The 17,654-nt window shown below is 34.2% G+C and overlaps 1 protein-coding gene and 1 non-coding gene across 2 annotated transcripts in view; both read left to right on the forward strand.

Moving 5' to 3' along the window:
• The window catches only part of CSMD3 (CUB and Sushi multiple domains 3), a 1,322,573-nt gene that overhangs the window by 1,297,270 nt on the left and 7,649 nt on the right, over positions 1–17,654 (forward strand). Inside the window, exons 66-69 of the mRNA XM_043879976.1 lie at positions 1,695–1,760; positions 11,589–11,747; positions 14,033–14,145; positions 16,252–16,339. Coding sequence (XP_043735911.1) covers positions 1,695–1,760; positions 11,589–11,747; positions 14,033–14,145; positions 16,252–16,339 — 426 coding nt within the window. The remainder of the gene's footprint in view (positions 1–1,694; positions 1,761–11,588; positions 11,748–14,032; positions 14,146–16,251; positions 16,340–17,654) is intronic.
• LOC122679756 lies at positions 9,234–9,340 on the forward strand. The gene has a single exon (XR_006336540.1). It is a non-coding gene; the product is annotated as a U6 spliceosomal RNA (small nuclear RNA).

Raw genomic sequence — 17,654 nt, forward strand, 5'->3', positions numbered from 1 at the left:
TTAGTTCTTGATGTCTTGAAGCCTTCACAAATGTAAATTACTTTCTCCTTGTGAAATGTTTCACTCTCTTTGCTTCTGTAGAGTGCTATAGATTTTTTTCTTTTTAAAGTTTTTTCATGATAGAAATCCCTTCTATGTGAGATCTTATTCTTTTATTTACTTGTCATTGTCTTTCTCCACTCTCCTATCCTTTCATCTGCCTTTTTCCAACTAGACTATAAGCTCAAAAAAAAAAAAAAAAAGCCAGAAACTGTGTCAACGTATTTACAAGTTTAATTTTGATCACTGGAGCAGTGCCTTATATGTGAAAAGTGTTTAATCAGTATTTGTTGAATAAATAAATATTTTATCCCCTCAAATTTCTGGCTACACATTCTCCATTTCCTTTTTAAGCTTAATGTTTTCTCTTTTCTAAAGCTCTGTTCTTTTTTACTCTTCCTTTCACTCAGTGTTCTCTCCCTAGGTGATCTAATTCATTTCAAGCCAATGACTTAGTCTCCTCTATGAAGGTTATTTACAAATTAATATTTCTAGCTCATATATCTGCTCTTAGTCCCAGATTTATATTTTCAATTGCTTACCTGATATTGCTTCTTGAATTTCTCAAAGATATTTAAATAATATATGCAAATATAAACTCATCAATTTCCCTTCACCATTGTTGTCTCTTGATGTTCCCTAACTTAGTGGTACCATCATCACATAATAAATAGAAATCTAGTAATCACCTTTGACATCTTCCTGTCCCTTTAAGTCCACCAGAATTTTAGTAGCTTTAAACAAAACAATCTATCCACTTCTCAGTTTATCATCACTACTATAGCATTTAACTCAGCATTATCTCTACTGAGACTACTAAAATGGTCTTCTAATTTCTCTGTCCAAATCGATACCTACTTGTTTCCAAATTATTCTCTATCTTGCAGCCAAGGTGATGTTCACCCAAATAACTTCTCTTTAAGCCTTTAAAGACATCACCTTGTTCTTTGGTCAAAGATGTACATCTTTACAGGTCCACAAGCACTGCATATCACAGCTGCTTCAACTTTGCAGACATATTCAGCACCGCACAGGATTCTGGGCTCCTCTTGGTTTGGCTTGGAACTTTACGTCTTTACCTTTGAGTCTAGTCAATTTCGTATGACACCATGGGATACCTTAACAATTTTTTTACTCAGTTCTTCCTCTTTCTTTTTTGGCCATGCCACAGAGCTTGTGGGATCCTAGTTGCCTGACCAGGGATTGGGCCTGGCCTATGAAGGAGCCGAGTATTAACCACAAGATCACCAGTGAATTCCCTATAATTTTTAACTCTTAAACATGAAACCTATCCAAATTATTTGTCTTTAAGCAACAGGAACATACCTTTAGTCCTCAGCTTCCATGTTGGGATCAATTGTTTCCATATTGATTTATGCCTTTAAAATAAGAAATAGGATGCAAAAATGCTAAGGTAGCACTAATATTCTCTTTGCCACACTGGATTCTAATGAAGATAATTATTAAAGTTGTTAGCTGTACAATAGTAGTGTTGAGTGGGGACTGAGATGCTATAGTGAACAGAACATTTTGGAGAAAATTGTGATATGTCAGAGAATAAAATTGACAAGGCATCACATTGTGTATGTGTGTGTCTGTATATGTGTGTTATTAATTATATTAAACTTTGTAAACATTTCTGTTTCTTTTCATAGCTGGTTCCAAAATATTGGTGAAAGATCCTAGGCCTGCGCTTGGAACACCCAGTCCAAAGCTAAGTGGTTAGTCTTTTCAATTGCTTTTCTAGTAGTCATGGTTTCTAAAGGTGATCATTAACAAAGTGATGACCATTTATTTAGAAAAATATATTTCAGCATGGGAAAATGATGCATTTTACTGTTTGGAATTTGAAATTTGAAAATGTGTATTATAAGATGTTGAACTTCAAGCAGTGTAATACTGTGACATGTTAATATTCCAAAAATATTTTGTATAGTTCTCTCTATAAAGTTTCCCTTCAAGAATATCTGCAAATAGCTATAAAATAATGGTAATGTTTTATTTAAAATACTAAAATCAAAATGAGGTTTATATGTAATTTTTAAATGTAATTTTTTTAAAGAAGGAACCAAATACACTTGGAGTTGAGAGTAAAAGTTTACCAACTTCTAGAACTTGTCCAGTCTATTTTCAATGATTTGATTTAAAACCAAAATTATTTAATTATTAAACGTAGGGAACTTGAAGTCCTATAACCATAATGTAATTCCCATTTTATACACTGCCTACCCAAAAGCTCTGGAAAAGATACTTTCTACATCTGGGCCTCCATTTCTTTATCTATACAAAAAAACAATAATGATGATTAGATTAATATGAATGAACTTCATGGAAATGAAGTATAAAGTGCTTAGCTCATGGTAGGGCCTCAGCATATGAGACCTGCTTTTTAGCGTATTAGTAAATATTATATTTACATGGTAGAAATGAAAAGCTACACATAGAATTAAAGCCTCAACATATAATCTACCTTGGAAATAGATTTGGTCCAGTTGTAATTAGCCAGGTACAATGTTAGAATGTAATATTTGTTGGTTTCAGAAGTTCTCAGTGTACATACGGTGAAACTGTACTGCCTACCAAAAAAAAAAAAATCAGTCCAAAAAACTGATTTTTTTCAATAGTCAATGAAAACAGACTGAATTTCTCTGAAGTAACCGATGAATATGTCATCATAAGAGAGAAAACATTGCATGGAATCAGAAAACCACAATGGTCAATCAATGCCCAGAACTTTCCAAGAAAGATGCTTTATCTGAGAGCCAGAAGTGTGCTCAGAATAATAGCTCCAGCACATAGAGTATAACCCTAGACTGTCTTCAGCAAAATATGGCCAGTGGCCACCAATCAGGCTGACAATTTTTTTTTAAAGAATATGGAAGAGCTAAACAAAAAACTATGTGTGATATAATATTTTAAAAAAATTGTTAGTTGCTCAGTCGTGTCCAACTCTCTGCAACCCCATGGAGTAGTATATATATATATATATATATATATATATATACATATAAATATTTCTCATCAACCAATGAAATAATATATATTTTCTTTAAAGTTTCATGGGAAAGCTATAAGAGTTGAACATATATCAAGAAATAAATAAATCTACATAAATTTCAAAGCCAAGTTAATCTTATCTGACCATGGTGCAGTTGAAAGTCAATAAGAAAATGGATAATTTTTTTAAATGCTTCAGTGTTTGGAAATTAAGAACAAAATGAATACGAATGAATAACTTATGAATTGAGGAAAAAATTAAAATGGAAAATATAACAATAGAACTTAATTATGCTGAAAAATCTAAATATCAAAACTTGGGGACTAGAAGATGTAAAGATGTGAAGGAAATATAAAGCTTTAAACCCTTATATTAGAAGAAAAGAAAGCCTCAGAATTGATTAATGTCCTATTAAGAATATATAAAAAGTATAATGGAATGACAAAAGTAAAGCAGAATTCAATATAATAAAAATGAACAAATAAACCAAAAAAATCTGAAGATATAATAAAATAATCTCAACAGAGCCAAAGGTAGTTATTTTATAAAATGCTCACAGTGAAAAATTTCTGGTAAGACTGATCAAGAAAGGAACAAAAATAAAATAACATTTCAAAAGGAAATGTGAATAACTAGAGAATATATTGAATAAATTAATAATATATAACAGAAAATACCAGACCACCTTACCTGCCTCCTGAGAAATCTGTATACACATTGAGAAGCAACTGTTAAAACTGGCCATGGAACAATGGACTTGTTCAAAATTGGTATAGGAGTACATCAAGGTTGTATTCTGTCACCGTTCTTATTCACCTTATATGCAGAGTACATCATGCAAAATGCTGGACTGGATGAAGCTCAAGCTGGAATCCAGATTGCCAGGAGAAATATCAATTTCCTCAGATATGCAGATAACACCACCCTAATGGAAGAAAGCAAAGAGGAACTAAAGAGCTTCTTGATGAAGGGGAAATAGGAGAGTGGAAAAGCTGGCTTAAAACTGAACATTCAAAAAACTAAGATCATGGCATCTAGTCCCATCACTAAATGGCAAATAGATGGGGGAAAAATGAAAACAATGACAGACTTTATTTTCTTGGACTGCAAAACCACTGTGAATGGTGAATGCAGCTATGAAATTAAGACACTTGCTCTTTGGAAGAAAAGCTATGACAAACCTAGACAGCATATTAAAAAGCAGAGACATCACTTTGCTGACTAAGGTCCGTATAGTCAAAGCTATGGTTTTGTCAAAGCTACGGATGTGAGAGTTGGACTATAAAGAAGGCTGAGCGCCAAAGAATTGATGCTTTCAAACTGTGGTGTTGAAGACTCTTGAGAGTCCTTTGGACAGCAAGGAGATTAAACCAGTAAACCAGAAAGGAAATCAGTCCTGAATATTCATTGGAAGGACTGATACTGAAACTGAAGCTCCAATACTTTAGCCACCTGATTTGAAGAGTTGACTCATTGGAAAAGACCCTGGGAAAGATTGAAGGCAGGAGGAAAAGGGGGTGATAGAAGATGAGATGGTTGGATGGCATCACTGAATCAATGGTCATGAGTGATAGTAGCGCAGTTGTGTCCAACTCTTTGCAACCCCATGGAGCCAGCCAGGCTCCTCTGTCCATGGCATTCTCAAGGCAAGAATACTGGAGTGGGTTGCCATTTCCTTCTTCAGGATAATGGACATGAGTTTGTGCAAAACTCCAGGAGATAGTGTAGGACAGGGAAGTCCATGGGGTCACAAAAAGTCAGATACAACTGAGTGACTAAACAACAGAAAATACATAATAATCAATTTTTATTTTATTATTTTTTTCTTTTATTTATTTATTTATTTATTTTAATTAGTTGGAGGCTAATTACTTCACAACATTTCAGTGGGTTTTGTCATACATTGACATGAATTTTAATTATCAATTTTAAAAAAGTTAAATATTGACAAGTTACTCAAAAAGTGTATCTTAACATAACTAATAGGAGAAAAATGAACCATACTATAAGAAATAAAGTAGTAGTTAAAGCTAGTTCCACAAGAAAAAAATATGCCTCTACTGATAAGCTCTACAGAATTTTGAAGGAGCAGAACAGATCATCTCAGTTTTATAAAAGCTATTAAAGAAGCTCATTTTATGGGTCCAGTATAACTCTAATAACTCAAGTAAATAGACATTATAAAAAAGAAAAAATTATAGGCCCATTTGATGTAGGATTATACATTAAAAAGTCCTACTTAAAACCTTAGTGAATTAAATACAGTTGACTCTTGAACAACAAGTGGGTTAAAGGTGATAGGCTCTCAGTGCAATCAAAAACCCTGTATATAGCTTGTAGTTAACCCTCAGTCTGTGTTTCTTCTTTACTCAAGATTCCTTTGTATTTGTGATTCTACATCCATGAATTCAGCCAATCATCGATCAGTATAGTAGTACTCTAGTATTTACTATTGAAAAAAATCTGTGCATAAGTGGAGCCTCACAGTTTAAATCCATGTTGTTCAAGGATCAACTGTACACCATTATCATAAAGATAAAACATTATCAACAAATAGTTTTGATGATAGATATACATAGATATTTTCATGATATGTAAATAATTGTTAAACATAATCTATCACATTAAAAAAGTAACATCACAAATTATGAACAAGACTTGTACAGAAACTATTTTATAAGATTGAACATCTATTTATAATTTTTTAAGAGTTTTAATAAATTAGAAAGAAAAAGAATTTCTTTAACCTGGGTAAAGGTAGCTATAAAACTCTAGAGCAATTTCATCTAAAGTGGGAAAATATTAGAAACATTTCTTTTAAAATCATGACACAGTGTTTAGACTACCCCAAAGAAACAATAATTTGGCAGTGGTATCAAAGTCAGGAACATGGCAGTGCTATGAGGCCCATGAAGCAAAGTTTAAGTTAAAAAATATCTTGGAAAAGAAAAGATCATAATCATCATTGTCGTCCTCCTTTTCATTGTGCTTCACGTCAGCTTTAGTTGGATAACATTTTAGAGTTTACAAGAACTACTGAATAAGTAGTATAAATCTTTATTATTTTTTTAATACATATTTTTTATTGTAATTCACCATTTCATACCTTCTATTATTGGTTTCTTGAGAATTTTTGTCGGGGATGGATGTTGAAATTTGTCAAATTCTTTTCGTGCATCTATTGATATAATCATGTGGGGTTGTTTTTTTTCTTTTTTCTTTTTTTCTTTTTTTATTTTTATTTTTTTTTATTAGTTGGAGGCTAATTACTTCACAACATTTCAGTGGGTTTTGTCATACATTGATATGAATCAGCCATAGATATACACGTATTCCCCATCCCAATCCCCCCTCTCACCTCCCTCTCCACCCGATTCCTCTGGGTCTTAAGACTCACATTAGGCTCAACAATAGAAAGCATTATCATCTCCGTTGTACATAGGGATTTAAATGACCAAATGGTGTCTACCTCCCATGCTATGATGACTCACATTTCTCGGTTGTGTGTGGGAAAGGTGGAGGGTGGTGGCGGCATGCTGGAGCCTCGAGCTAGAGCTCTGCTCTAGCCAGTTCTGTGCATTCTTCCAAACTCTGCATTCAGTGTTGTCATGTTCATGGTTTGAAATCTGCAGTTATGGAAATATATACACTATAGAATCAGCAAATACTATTAATACAAATCAATTTGTCGATTTGTTTTCTGAAGTGCCAGTTGTTAAACGTTTACAACCACATCAATAATTTATCCTGATACAGAGTAGCTGCCGCCACTACCTACTTCTTTCCATTGCTGTGTTCTTCTGCCATTGGAGTGCTTTTTAATCTCGTTCAACCAACTTTCTTAATTCCCCTAAGCACCATGGACAAATCACCAGATGTAGCAGATTTTTGTTAAATATTCAGAAGTAGCAAACAGAAATCATAGTATAGGCCAGGGGAAAATAAACAATGAGAAAGATAAGAATAGCACATTTATTGAGTACCTACTAATTTGCCAGGCACTGCTATTAGAATATCTTTCTCCCTTGCTGTTCCTCTTACCCTCCACCTGTGAGTCCATTACATCCAAATTCCAGAACTTTCTAGTACAAGATAATTTAACTTGTCACTCCCACTTCAAAATTATTTTAAATTAAATATTTAAAAGGTATATTTTTTAAATTAACTGCTCTTTAAGTTGAACGGTTCTATGAAGCCCCCAAGACTTTCAAGAACTAACACCCCCAAAAGATGTCCTTTTCATTATAGGGGACTGCAATGCAAAAGCAGGAAGTCAAGAAACACCTGGAATAACAGGCAAATTTGGCCTTAGAGTACAGAATGAAACAGGGCAAAGGATAATAGAGTTCTGTCAAGAGAATGCACTGGTCACAGCAAACACCCTCTTCCAACAACACAAGAGAAGACTCTACACATGGACATCACCAGATGGTCAACACTGAAGTCAGATTGATTATATTCTTTGCAGCCAAAGATGGAGAAGCTCTATACAGTCAGCAAAAACAAAATCAGGAGCTGACTGTGGCTCAGATCATGAACTCCTTATTGCCAAATTCAGACTTAAATTAAGGAAAGTGGGGAAAACCACTAGACCAGTCAGGTATGACCTAAATCAAATCTGTTATGACTATACAGTGGAAGTGAGAAATAGATTTAAAGGACTAGATCTGATAGACAGGATGCCTGATGAACTATGGACAGAGGTTCATGACGTTGTTCAGGAGACAGGAATCAAGACCATCCCCAAGAAAAAGAAATGCAAAAAAGCACAATGGCTGTCTGAGGAGGCCTTACAAATAGCTGTGAAAAGAAGGGAAGTGAAAAGCAAAGGAGAAAAGGGAAAATATACTCATTTGAATGCTGAGATCCAAAGAATATCAAGGAGAGATGAGAAGCCTTCCTCAGTGATCAAAGCAAAGAAATAGAGGAAAACAATAGAATGGCAAAGACTAGAGATCAATTCAAGAAAATTAGAGATACCAAGGGAACATTTCATGCAAAGATGGGCTCAAAAAAGGACAGAAATGGTATGGACCTAACAGAAGCAGAAGATATTAAGAAGAGGTGGCAAGAATACACAGAAGAACTGTACAAAAAAGATCTTCATGACCCAGATAATCATGATGCTGTGATCACTCACACTCACCTAGAGCCAGACAACCTGGAATGTGAAGTCAAGTGGGCCTTAGGAAGCATCACTATGAACAAAGCTAGTGGAGGTGATGGAATTCCAGTGGAGCTATTTCAAATCCTAAAAGATGATGCTGTGAAAGTGCTGTACTCAATATGTCAGCAAATTTAGAAAACTCTGCAGTGGCCACAGGACTAGAAAAGTCAGTTTTCATTCTAATCCCAAAGAAAGGCAATCACAAAGAATGCTCAAACTATGGCACAATTGCACTCATCTCACATGCTAGTAAAGTAATGCTCAAAATTCTCCAAGCCAGGCTTCAGCAATACATGAACCATGAACTTCCAGATATTCATGCTGGTTTTAGAAAAGGCAAAGGAACCAGAGATCAAATTGCCAACATTGGCTGGATTATTGAAAAAGCAAGCGAGTTTCAGAAAAACACCTATTTCTGCTTTATTGACTATGCCAAAGCCTTTGACAGTGTAGATCACAACAAACTGTGGGAAATTCTGAATGAGATGGGCATGGCAGACCACCTGACCTGCCTCTTGAGAAACCTGTATGCAGGTCAGGAAGCAACAGTTAGAACAGGATATGGAACAACAGTTTGGTTCCAAATAAGAAAAGGAGTACATCAAGGCTGTATATTGTCACCCTGCTTATTTAACTCATACGCAGAGTATATCATGAGAAATGCTGGGCTGGAGGAAGCAAAAACTGGAATCAAGATTGCTGGGAGAAATATCAATAACCTCAGATATGCAGATGTCACCACCCTTATGGCAGAAAGTGAAGAAGAACTAAAGAGCCTGCTGATGAAAGTGAAAGAGGAGAGTGAAAAAGCTGGCTTAAAGCTCAACATTCAGAAAACTAAGATCATGGCATCTGATCCCATCACTTCATGGGAATTAGATGGGGAAACAGTGGAAACTGTGTCAGACTTTATTTTTTGGGACTCCAAAATCACTGCAGATGGTGCTTGCTGCTATGAAATTAAAAGACTCTTACTCCTTGGAAGGAAAGTTATGACCAACTTAGACAGCATATTAAAAAGCAGAGACAGTGCTCGCTTCGGCAGCACATATACTAAAATTGGAATAATACAGAGAAGATTAGCATGGCCCCTGAGCAAGGATGACATGCAAATTCGTAAAGTGTTCCATAGTAAAAAAAAAAAAGAAAAGAAAAAGCAGAGACATTACTTTGTCAACAAAGGTCCCTCTAGTCAAAGCTATGGTTTTTCCAGTGGTCATGTATGGATGTGAGAGTTGGACTATAAAGAAAGCTGCGTGCCAAAGAATTGATGGTTTTGAACTGTGGTGTTGGAGAAGTCTCTCGAGAGTTCCTTGGACTGCAAGGAGATCCAACCAGTCCATCCTAATGGAGATGAGTCCTGGGTGTTCACTGGAAGGACTGATGTTGAAGCTGAAACTCCAGTACTTTGGCCACCTGATGCGAAGAACTGACTTATTTGAAAAATCCTGATGCTGGGAAAGATTGAGGGCAGGAGGAGAAGGGGACAACAGAGGATGAAATAGTTGGATGGCCTCTCTGACTCAGTGGGCATGGGTTTTGGCAGACTCTGGCAGTTGGTCATGGATAGGGAGGCCTGGCATGCTGCAGTTCATGGAGTCACAAAGAGTCGGACACAACTGAGCTACTGAACTGAACTGAACCAAAGTTGCTTACCAAGTCAAGGACTTTTTACCAGTACATTGTATCACATTTTTAGGTAAGGTCTCCTTTACATGCAGAGCATAGTTGTGTAGTTTGAGGTTTGGGGATGGAGTGCCACTCTTAGGATGAGTTGCAAAGGTCCCTGAGCCAGGACTATGGATTTTTCATGATACTAACTGCGTGTTCTCTCTGTCTATATATATATATGTACATACTATGTATACATATATGTACATAGTATGTATATATAGTAAATACTATACTATATATATATATATACTATATATATAATGATATATAAGGCCCAAATAGTAAAAATTTTTACTATTTTATCTGTATAATAATAATGATAACAACTAACACTTAGCAAAACTTCATATTCATTTAATCTTCCTTGTAAACTCTATGGTAATTCCACATTAATGATAAGGAAATTCAGGTTTAGAGAGTTAAGTAATTTAGGAGAAACCATGCAGTTTGTAAACTGTAAAGGAGGGACTTAAGTATCCTAGCTCCAGTGCTGCACTGCTAGTCGTTCTGCTATATTGCTTTTGAATTATCAAATACAATATAACAGCTCAACTTATGAGTGCACTTTGTATTCATCTTCTACCATGGCTTTATTTGTTTGCTGAGTAGATTTCAGGGAATGTACAATTTGTAACTTCAGTTTCTGTGATTGGTGCAGTAAGAATTGTGATGGGTGTAGAGAAAATCAGGTAACAAATATCAATAACGTGTTAGAAAGAAAAAAAGAAAGGTTTTTCTCCAAATCTATGTTATTCATTCACTCACACAAACAGGCATGGCTGTTTTGAAGAGTTGATATCTAAGAATGTGCTTTATTGTGATGTACAGGATTAATGGAAGCTTTTTTCAGCCTCTTACCAGGATCTAAGTAGACTTTGAAACACCTAATTTATATTGGTTATAAATTACATTACTAATTTATATAAATATAATGTCTTATTTATTTGTATGCCTTTAACATTAAGAATGTTTCTTCTTTGGGTGAAAATTTTATAGTAGAATATTCTTTGATTCTACCACAACTCATCTCTTTCCCATGAGAGTTCACCAATTCTAGTGACAATTCTTTTATTTCTAAAAATACTTGTAAACCTCAAAGCTGTGAGGAGCAAACCAAGGGAGCCCTGTTCTTCCTCAGGAGCACCTATTATTGAAATAACTGAGCTCAGTATTCTGTAAAGGAGACAAGGAGCATCCCTCCTGCCAGTCTTCCAAAGCTGCTCAGCAAGGGAGATTTTAACTCCATGTCCTTCTTCCTGTGAGCCTATCTCTGCTGCTAGGTGAAGAGCAGGCATCCTGGAACTTGTATATAGACTGACTTGACTCAATAAAATATTTTTATTTTCCTTCTGAAAGAAAGATATTATATGAGGCCAAATATAAGTAAATGGCATTTAGCTGGATTCTCAGTCTTAACGTCTTTAATCGGTGTGGCTTACTTATCTCTCATTGATGATGATGTATGTACAAATCTAGGCTATCATTATTTTGGTTTAGTCTAAAAAGATTCAAACACGTATGTGAAAAATTCATTTTATAATGCACCTTCTTTTTCTTGTATATTTAGAAAAATGATTAATCTATGAACTAATACTCATTAATCTGATACTTAATGCTTATATTTATGGGGCACTGTAAAATTAATGTTTATTTATGTTTTAATAATTAATATATTTTAATAATTAATGTTTATGTTTAATTTGTTCACAGTTCCTGATGATGTGTTTGCCCAGAATTATATATGGAAAGGCTCTTACAATTATAAAGGAAGGAAGCAACCTATGACCTTGACAGTTACCAGTTTCAATGCTTCCACTGGGAGAGTCAATGCAACACTCAGCAATAGCAACATGGAACTGCTACTTTCAGGTATCACTTTAAAGAAAAGAAACATTGCCTTCATGCCTTTATTTCCATCATCTCATCATTTTTATTAGTGATTTTTATACTGTGTAGGATTTGCTTTATTTCTGGTGGCATTCATAATTCATTCAGAAATAAGGCTTTCTGGTTTGATTGATGCATGTATATTACTACACAAATATAAAACTCTGTGATTCTGAAATAAGCTCCCTCAAGAATATTTTTACATGGCTAGAATGACATGTCATGAAATAGAACAGAACTTTTAATTTGAATGTAACTAACTCTTTCTCTATTCTCATAACACCAAAGAGACTGGATCAGTGATTTGCAAGCTGTTTTATCATCAACAAATCATGTCTTCAAATGAGACTTTTTAGGAGGACACTATAATTTAAGATAGAAAATGTAGGGCTACACTACCTTAATTAGGCAAAAGGAACCCAGAGCCCTATCCATCTTCTCAGCCTTCTCAAGTTTCTTTGATCTAGTGCAAACTTCCCCCATTATCTTTGATTACTCTGGTTTTTCTGACATTCAGATGTTTCCTCTAATGTAATCTTGTCAACAGTACTCCTGATGACCCTGGGTAAAGTGGCCTTCACATTACAAATAGACTCACTCTGTTAGTTATAGGCAGTCTTATCTTATTTCATTTTCTTCTTTTCATTATATGAAAGTATAGCATAGTATAGCATAGCATGGCATGACATGACATAATTTGTCTCTACTCCAACAATTCTAGCCCTAAGAGAGCACCTCTTTGCCTTCCAGTTCATTACTACACCTCAGAGGTTAGAAATGAAACTGGGCAAAATTGGTATCAATGAATTTGAGTTATTGTTCTCATTTAAAAATATATTTTAAAAATATTGAAAGAAAAAAAAATATTGATAATGAAAATATGTAATGTATATATTTAAACATCTTGACTGTATATCCCATATAGTTATTAATAGTGAAATAATTTGTGGTATAAATAAAGTAGGAAATAACATTTTATCTATTGATGTTGTAAATTTTACAAGAACTATACAGTGTCATTTTGTATTATTGAATGGCTCTACACTAAACCCAAAATAAAAGTATTAGAAGTTAATATGTATTGTAATTTTAAATATATATACAGTTACATGATATAAATTGAATTAAAGGAATGCATTTAAATTGTGACTACTGACCTATTTAATTTTGAAACATGAGTTTTATTTTTCTTCTGTAAGAGAGTTGGCACTAAGTAAATACATATTTATCCTAATCAAATTTCTACAAATATAGAAAAATAAACATAAATAATTAGACCAATTTAACTTGCTATCACTGTCTACATAGAATTAATTATAACATTTTTCCAGCAACTTTGGTTACTTTTGTGTCTTTTCTCTATTATAATTTACTTTTGATCGAGATCTATGTATTATATTTGTATTCCCAGCTTATATTTATGATACCTTATTGCTTAGGTGAAATAGTAAGTGAATGAATTAATGAGTCATTTCAACCATCAGTTAATCACAAAATTTTTACTTAGAATCTGATTTTCTACAGTTCCCCAAAACACATTTATATTCCAACTTATTCCTACTGTCAGAGTACTCCTATTCAGGGAAAAATAAAATGAATATGTTTGCTTTTCTTCTTTATGCCACATTCTGTATTTACTTTCTTGAACTAAAAATTCTACTTGATTTTTGTGATCCAGCTCAAATACTGTTTCTTAATAAGCATTTCCTAATCACTCTGGTTTAAAATGATCCTCCTTTCTTTTGGCCTTTAATTCATCATATTCTCTATCTCTGTCATCATATCCCCTATTTCATCAGAAATTCTTGTAAGCATCACATTTTTCGATAGGAAGCACATATTCATCTTCGTGGTTCCAGTAGCACCTCAAATACTCTTTCTAAGGGTTGGCATGTAATTAATTATTAAGGAAAATGTCAAGAGTTTCAACATTTGATTCATACCCTTGAGTATTTTAAACTGACTGATGGAATAAATCATTTTTACAACAATCATGGAATGATATTATTGACAGAAATAATATTTGATTTTAATAGCATAGGTAATTTAAATTCCACAGTAAGAGTTAAGTTGAGAATTTCAGCTGAGAGAGCGCTATATATTACAAGATTTGTGAAAAAGCATTCTGGGTGAAATTGGACTTGATTTGTTGCTTTTTTTTCTTTTCCTATCACATGTATTTATTATATATTTAAGGAGCTATAGATAATAAAATGAAACATAACTATTTGCAAAATTAGTAGACTAAACATCCTTATATTTTACAGGAGTATATAAGAGCCAAGAAGCTCGCCTAATGTTACACATCTATCTTATTAAAGTACCAGCTCAAGCTTCTGTGAAGAAAATGAAGGAGGAAAATTGGGCAATGGATGGCTTTGTAAGTATAGTTCTTTAAAAGTCTGCTGCTAAACTTAATAACATATTTGTGCTATTGTTTGTCATTAAAATTACAGAAAATTGTAATTTTCTAAATTGAGCTAGTTAAATGCACACACATAAAATAGCAAAACTACTATTATAACTAATTTGTTTTGAAAAAATAAATGATTCAATATAAATACTTAGTAATCTAGTATGTCTAAACTACTGAAGCCTATGACCTACTCTCTTCTTACCTAGAAAGTTTTCCTTGTAAAAGTTTTGTTACTTCAGAGCATATAGTTGGAGTTCCCATGCTCATTTTATCAAAGACTTCTGGGCAGTGTGTAAGTATAAGGTTTGTTGCTTCCAACTGCCGATTTAGAAATTCCATTCATGTAAGTGACTGACTAGAACAGGTTAACTCCAAAGTGAGGTTACGGTAACTATTCAGAGGAAGTGGCTCGCGTAACTTCTTCTTCATAGCCAACTTTATAAAATTTTCTAAATATGAAGAATAAGTTTGGTTTCTGAGAGAAAAAGAAAGTGCAGCCTATTTCCCTTTCTGTGCCATTATTCATGGAGTTAAGGTCTAACTCATGTTCAGTGCACTTAGATTGTTTCATTTAGGAAACAAATAAAATGAATTCATTCATTTAACTATTAGAGTTTGAGCTCTTCTTTTTAGAAGCATTTTGTGTCTAAAAATGACCTTGCCCAGGGTATGTCTGATAATAAGGAATAAATCACTTTTGAAATGTCAGACTTATGTGAATAATTTGGTATAATACTTTGCTTTCTAGGGCGAGGATGCAAGATTTTTTGCAGCTTTCAAAATAACATACATGACTTATGTAACACTGCTAATAATCAGGACAAACTTTGGGGTAAATTCATATGACTAGTTATCAGCAACACTGAAATGTATCAACTCATATTTTATTAGTGAGATCAAATGACACTATGCATGTAACCTATTTTTTATGTATAGAATTTTACATGCAAGGTACAGTTAATAGCATTTGCAGCATTAGGCAGAGTCACAAAATCTCAGGACCAAACAAACAACATGTATTTAGTTCTTTCTCATGTGTCTGAGTTTAGCTTGGCAGGCTCCATTTGAAGCTGTGGTATCAAGTTCAGGTTTGCTCCAGATGTCTCATATCAGGTCCAGGCTGGAAGGATAGCAGCTGCCAGGAACATGTCCTTCTCTTGCCAAAGGCCTGAAACTCTGAGGGGCAAAGTGGAAATATGTCCCCCTTATTTTAACAGCCCTATTGAGGTATATATAATTCATGTACCCTACTCATTTAAAGTATACAGTTCAGTAGTTCTTAGTATATTTACAGATATGTAACCATCACCACAGTTGATTTTAGAATATTTTCATCACCTCAAAGAGAAACCATATCCTTTATCTATCGCCCGACCCATCCATCCCTCTTTTCTCCCCCAAGTCCAAACAACCACAACTCTATTTTCTGTCTCTATATTTCACTGTTCTAAGCTTTCATATTTATGAAATCATACAATCCCTGGTCTTTTGTGACCATGGATTATATGGTTTCTTCCCCTTATAATGAGAAACATACATCTTAAGGCCTAGGATTGGACCTAACCTATTGTCAATTCCACCCACATTCCATTGGCCAAAGCAAGTCACAGGACCAAATCCAACTCAGTGAGGAAGAACGAATACACTTTTCATGAAGGTTGATGGGAAGGGAGAGAACTGGTGCCTGTATGCTGAACAGTAGTCGAATCTACAAAGTACAGTATTATTATATTTTAATTGTTAATTGACTATTTGCCTCATTCTGTTTTATCATATCCTTGGTCTTTTTCTTGACAATCAGTTTCTTCACCTAAAATAAATCTATAAATCTGTATCATTATATTAATAACTAAGGCCACTTATTTCCAGTATCCTAATTAAAGATGAAATTTTTCATTTTATTTTTAATGGTGGTAAATTTGCATGATGTTCTGTTTTACACAGAAGAAGATATAGAAGAAGGAATTGTGCATAATATTCATTTCATAGTAAACCTGAATATTTTCTAAGACTGGGAAAATATATCTGGGGCCAGCTTTCATGTTTAATCAAACTTATAAATATTTTTAGGTTTCCGCTGAGCCTGATGGAGCTACTTATGTATTTCAAGGATTTATTCAGGGTAAAGATTATGGGCAATTTGGACTACAAAGACTAGGTAATGTAGTCATTTTCATTTTCATGTACTTTCTTTATTACTCAAGACATCATAAGAAAATATAATGGATTCTGTACATTAGGCACACTTACCGCATTTTGAATTTTGTATTGTCAGCACTATACATTGATACACTTGATAGCCTTTTAAATAATTGCATTCTTTAAAATATTGGTTCTCTGTGTTCCAACTCAATACAGTGTTTAGTTTTTCATCATATTTCTAATAAACCTGACAAACTGCCTTTCCCTCAAGCAAGTAAAAAGGAGAAAAAGTGATAAAGATTAAAAAAAAATTTTAACTGAATAATTTTATCTTATGAGATTTGTATTACTTCTCTTCCATTTGAATATATTTGAAATTTTCTTACAGACCGCCCCCCCAAAGAAAAATGTAGTGGCACTTTGAGAAACTCATAGAATCTGGATGGGAAAGTTACTTTGAGGAATGAACCATTTTGGGGCTTTGTGCTATTCAGCAATGTAAATGTTCTGTGGTGGGAGGCACAGGGTTTTGTCATTTTTATTTCCAACTCTTCTCAAACGTGTCTAAATATTTAATAGTCTCATTTGACTGTATTTATTATCATAACTTTTAGTGTATAATTTTCCAAAAGTATACTGTCTCTCATTATTATATTGTAGTAGTAATGCATAAAGGGTAAATCCATGTTCTAAAAACTACTCCTTGATGTTTATCTTTAAAATTCCATTGCTTTGAACTTTTATGTACGTTTTCTGAGTCCCTGGAAAATTAAAATATAAAATGGTACTAATGTTTTTAACCTTGACTAGGGTATGACTTCAATTCAGTTGTCTCTCAGTCATGTCCACTCTTTGAGACCCCATGGACTACAGCACGCCAGGCTTCCCTGTCCATTACTAGCTCCCGGAGTTTACTCAGATTCATGTCCATTGAGTCGGTGATACCATGCAACCATCTCACCCTCTGTTGTCCGCTTCTCCTCCCACCTTCAATCTTTCCCAGTATCAGGGTCTTTTCCAAGGAGTCAGTTCTTCGCATCAGGTGGCCAAAGTATTGGAGTTTCAGCTTCAGCATCAGTCCTTCCAATGAATATTCAGGGATGGATCCCTTTTGGATTGATCTCCTTGTAGTCCAAGGGACTCTCAAGAGTCTTCTCCAACACCACAGTTCAAAACCATCAATTCTTCAGCACTCAGCTTTCTTTATAGTTCAACTCTCACTTCCATATATGACTACTGGAAAAACCATAGCTTTGACTACATGGACCTTTTTTGGCAAAGTAATGTCTCTGCTTTTTAATATACCATCTAGGTTTGTCATAACATTCCTT

Source organism: Cervus elaphus, chromosome 21, assembly GCF_910594005.1.
Source record: "Cervus elaphus chromosome 21, mCerEla1.1, whole genome shotgun sequence".
NCBI classification, from domain to species: Eukaryota; Metazoa; Chordata; class Mammalia; order Artiodactyla; family Cervidae; genus Cervus; species Cervus elaphus.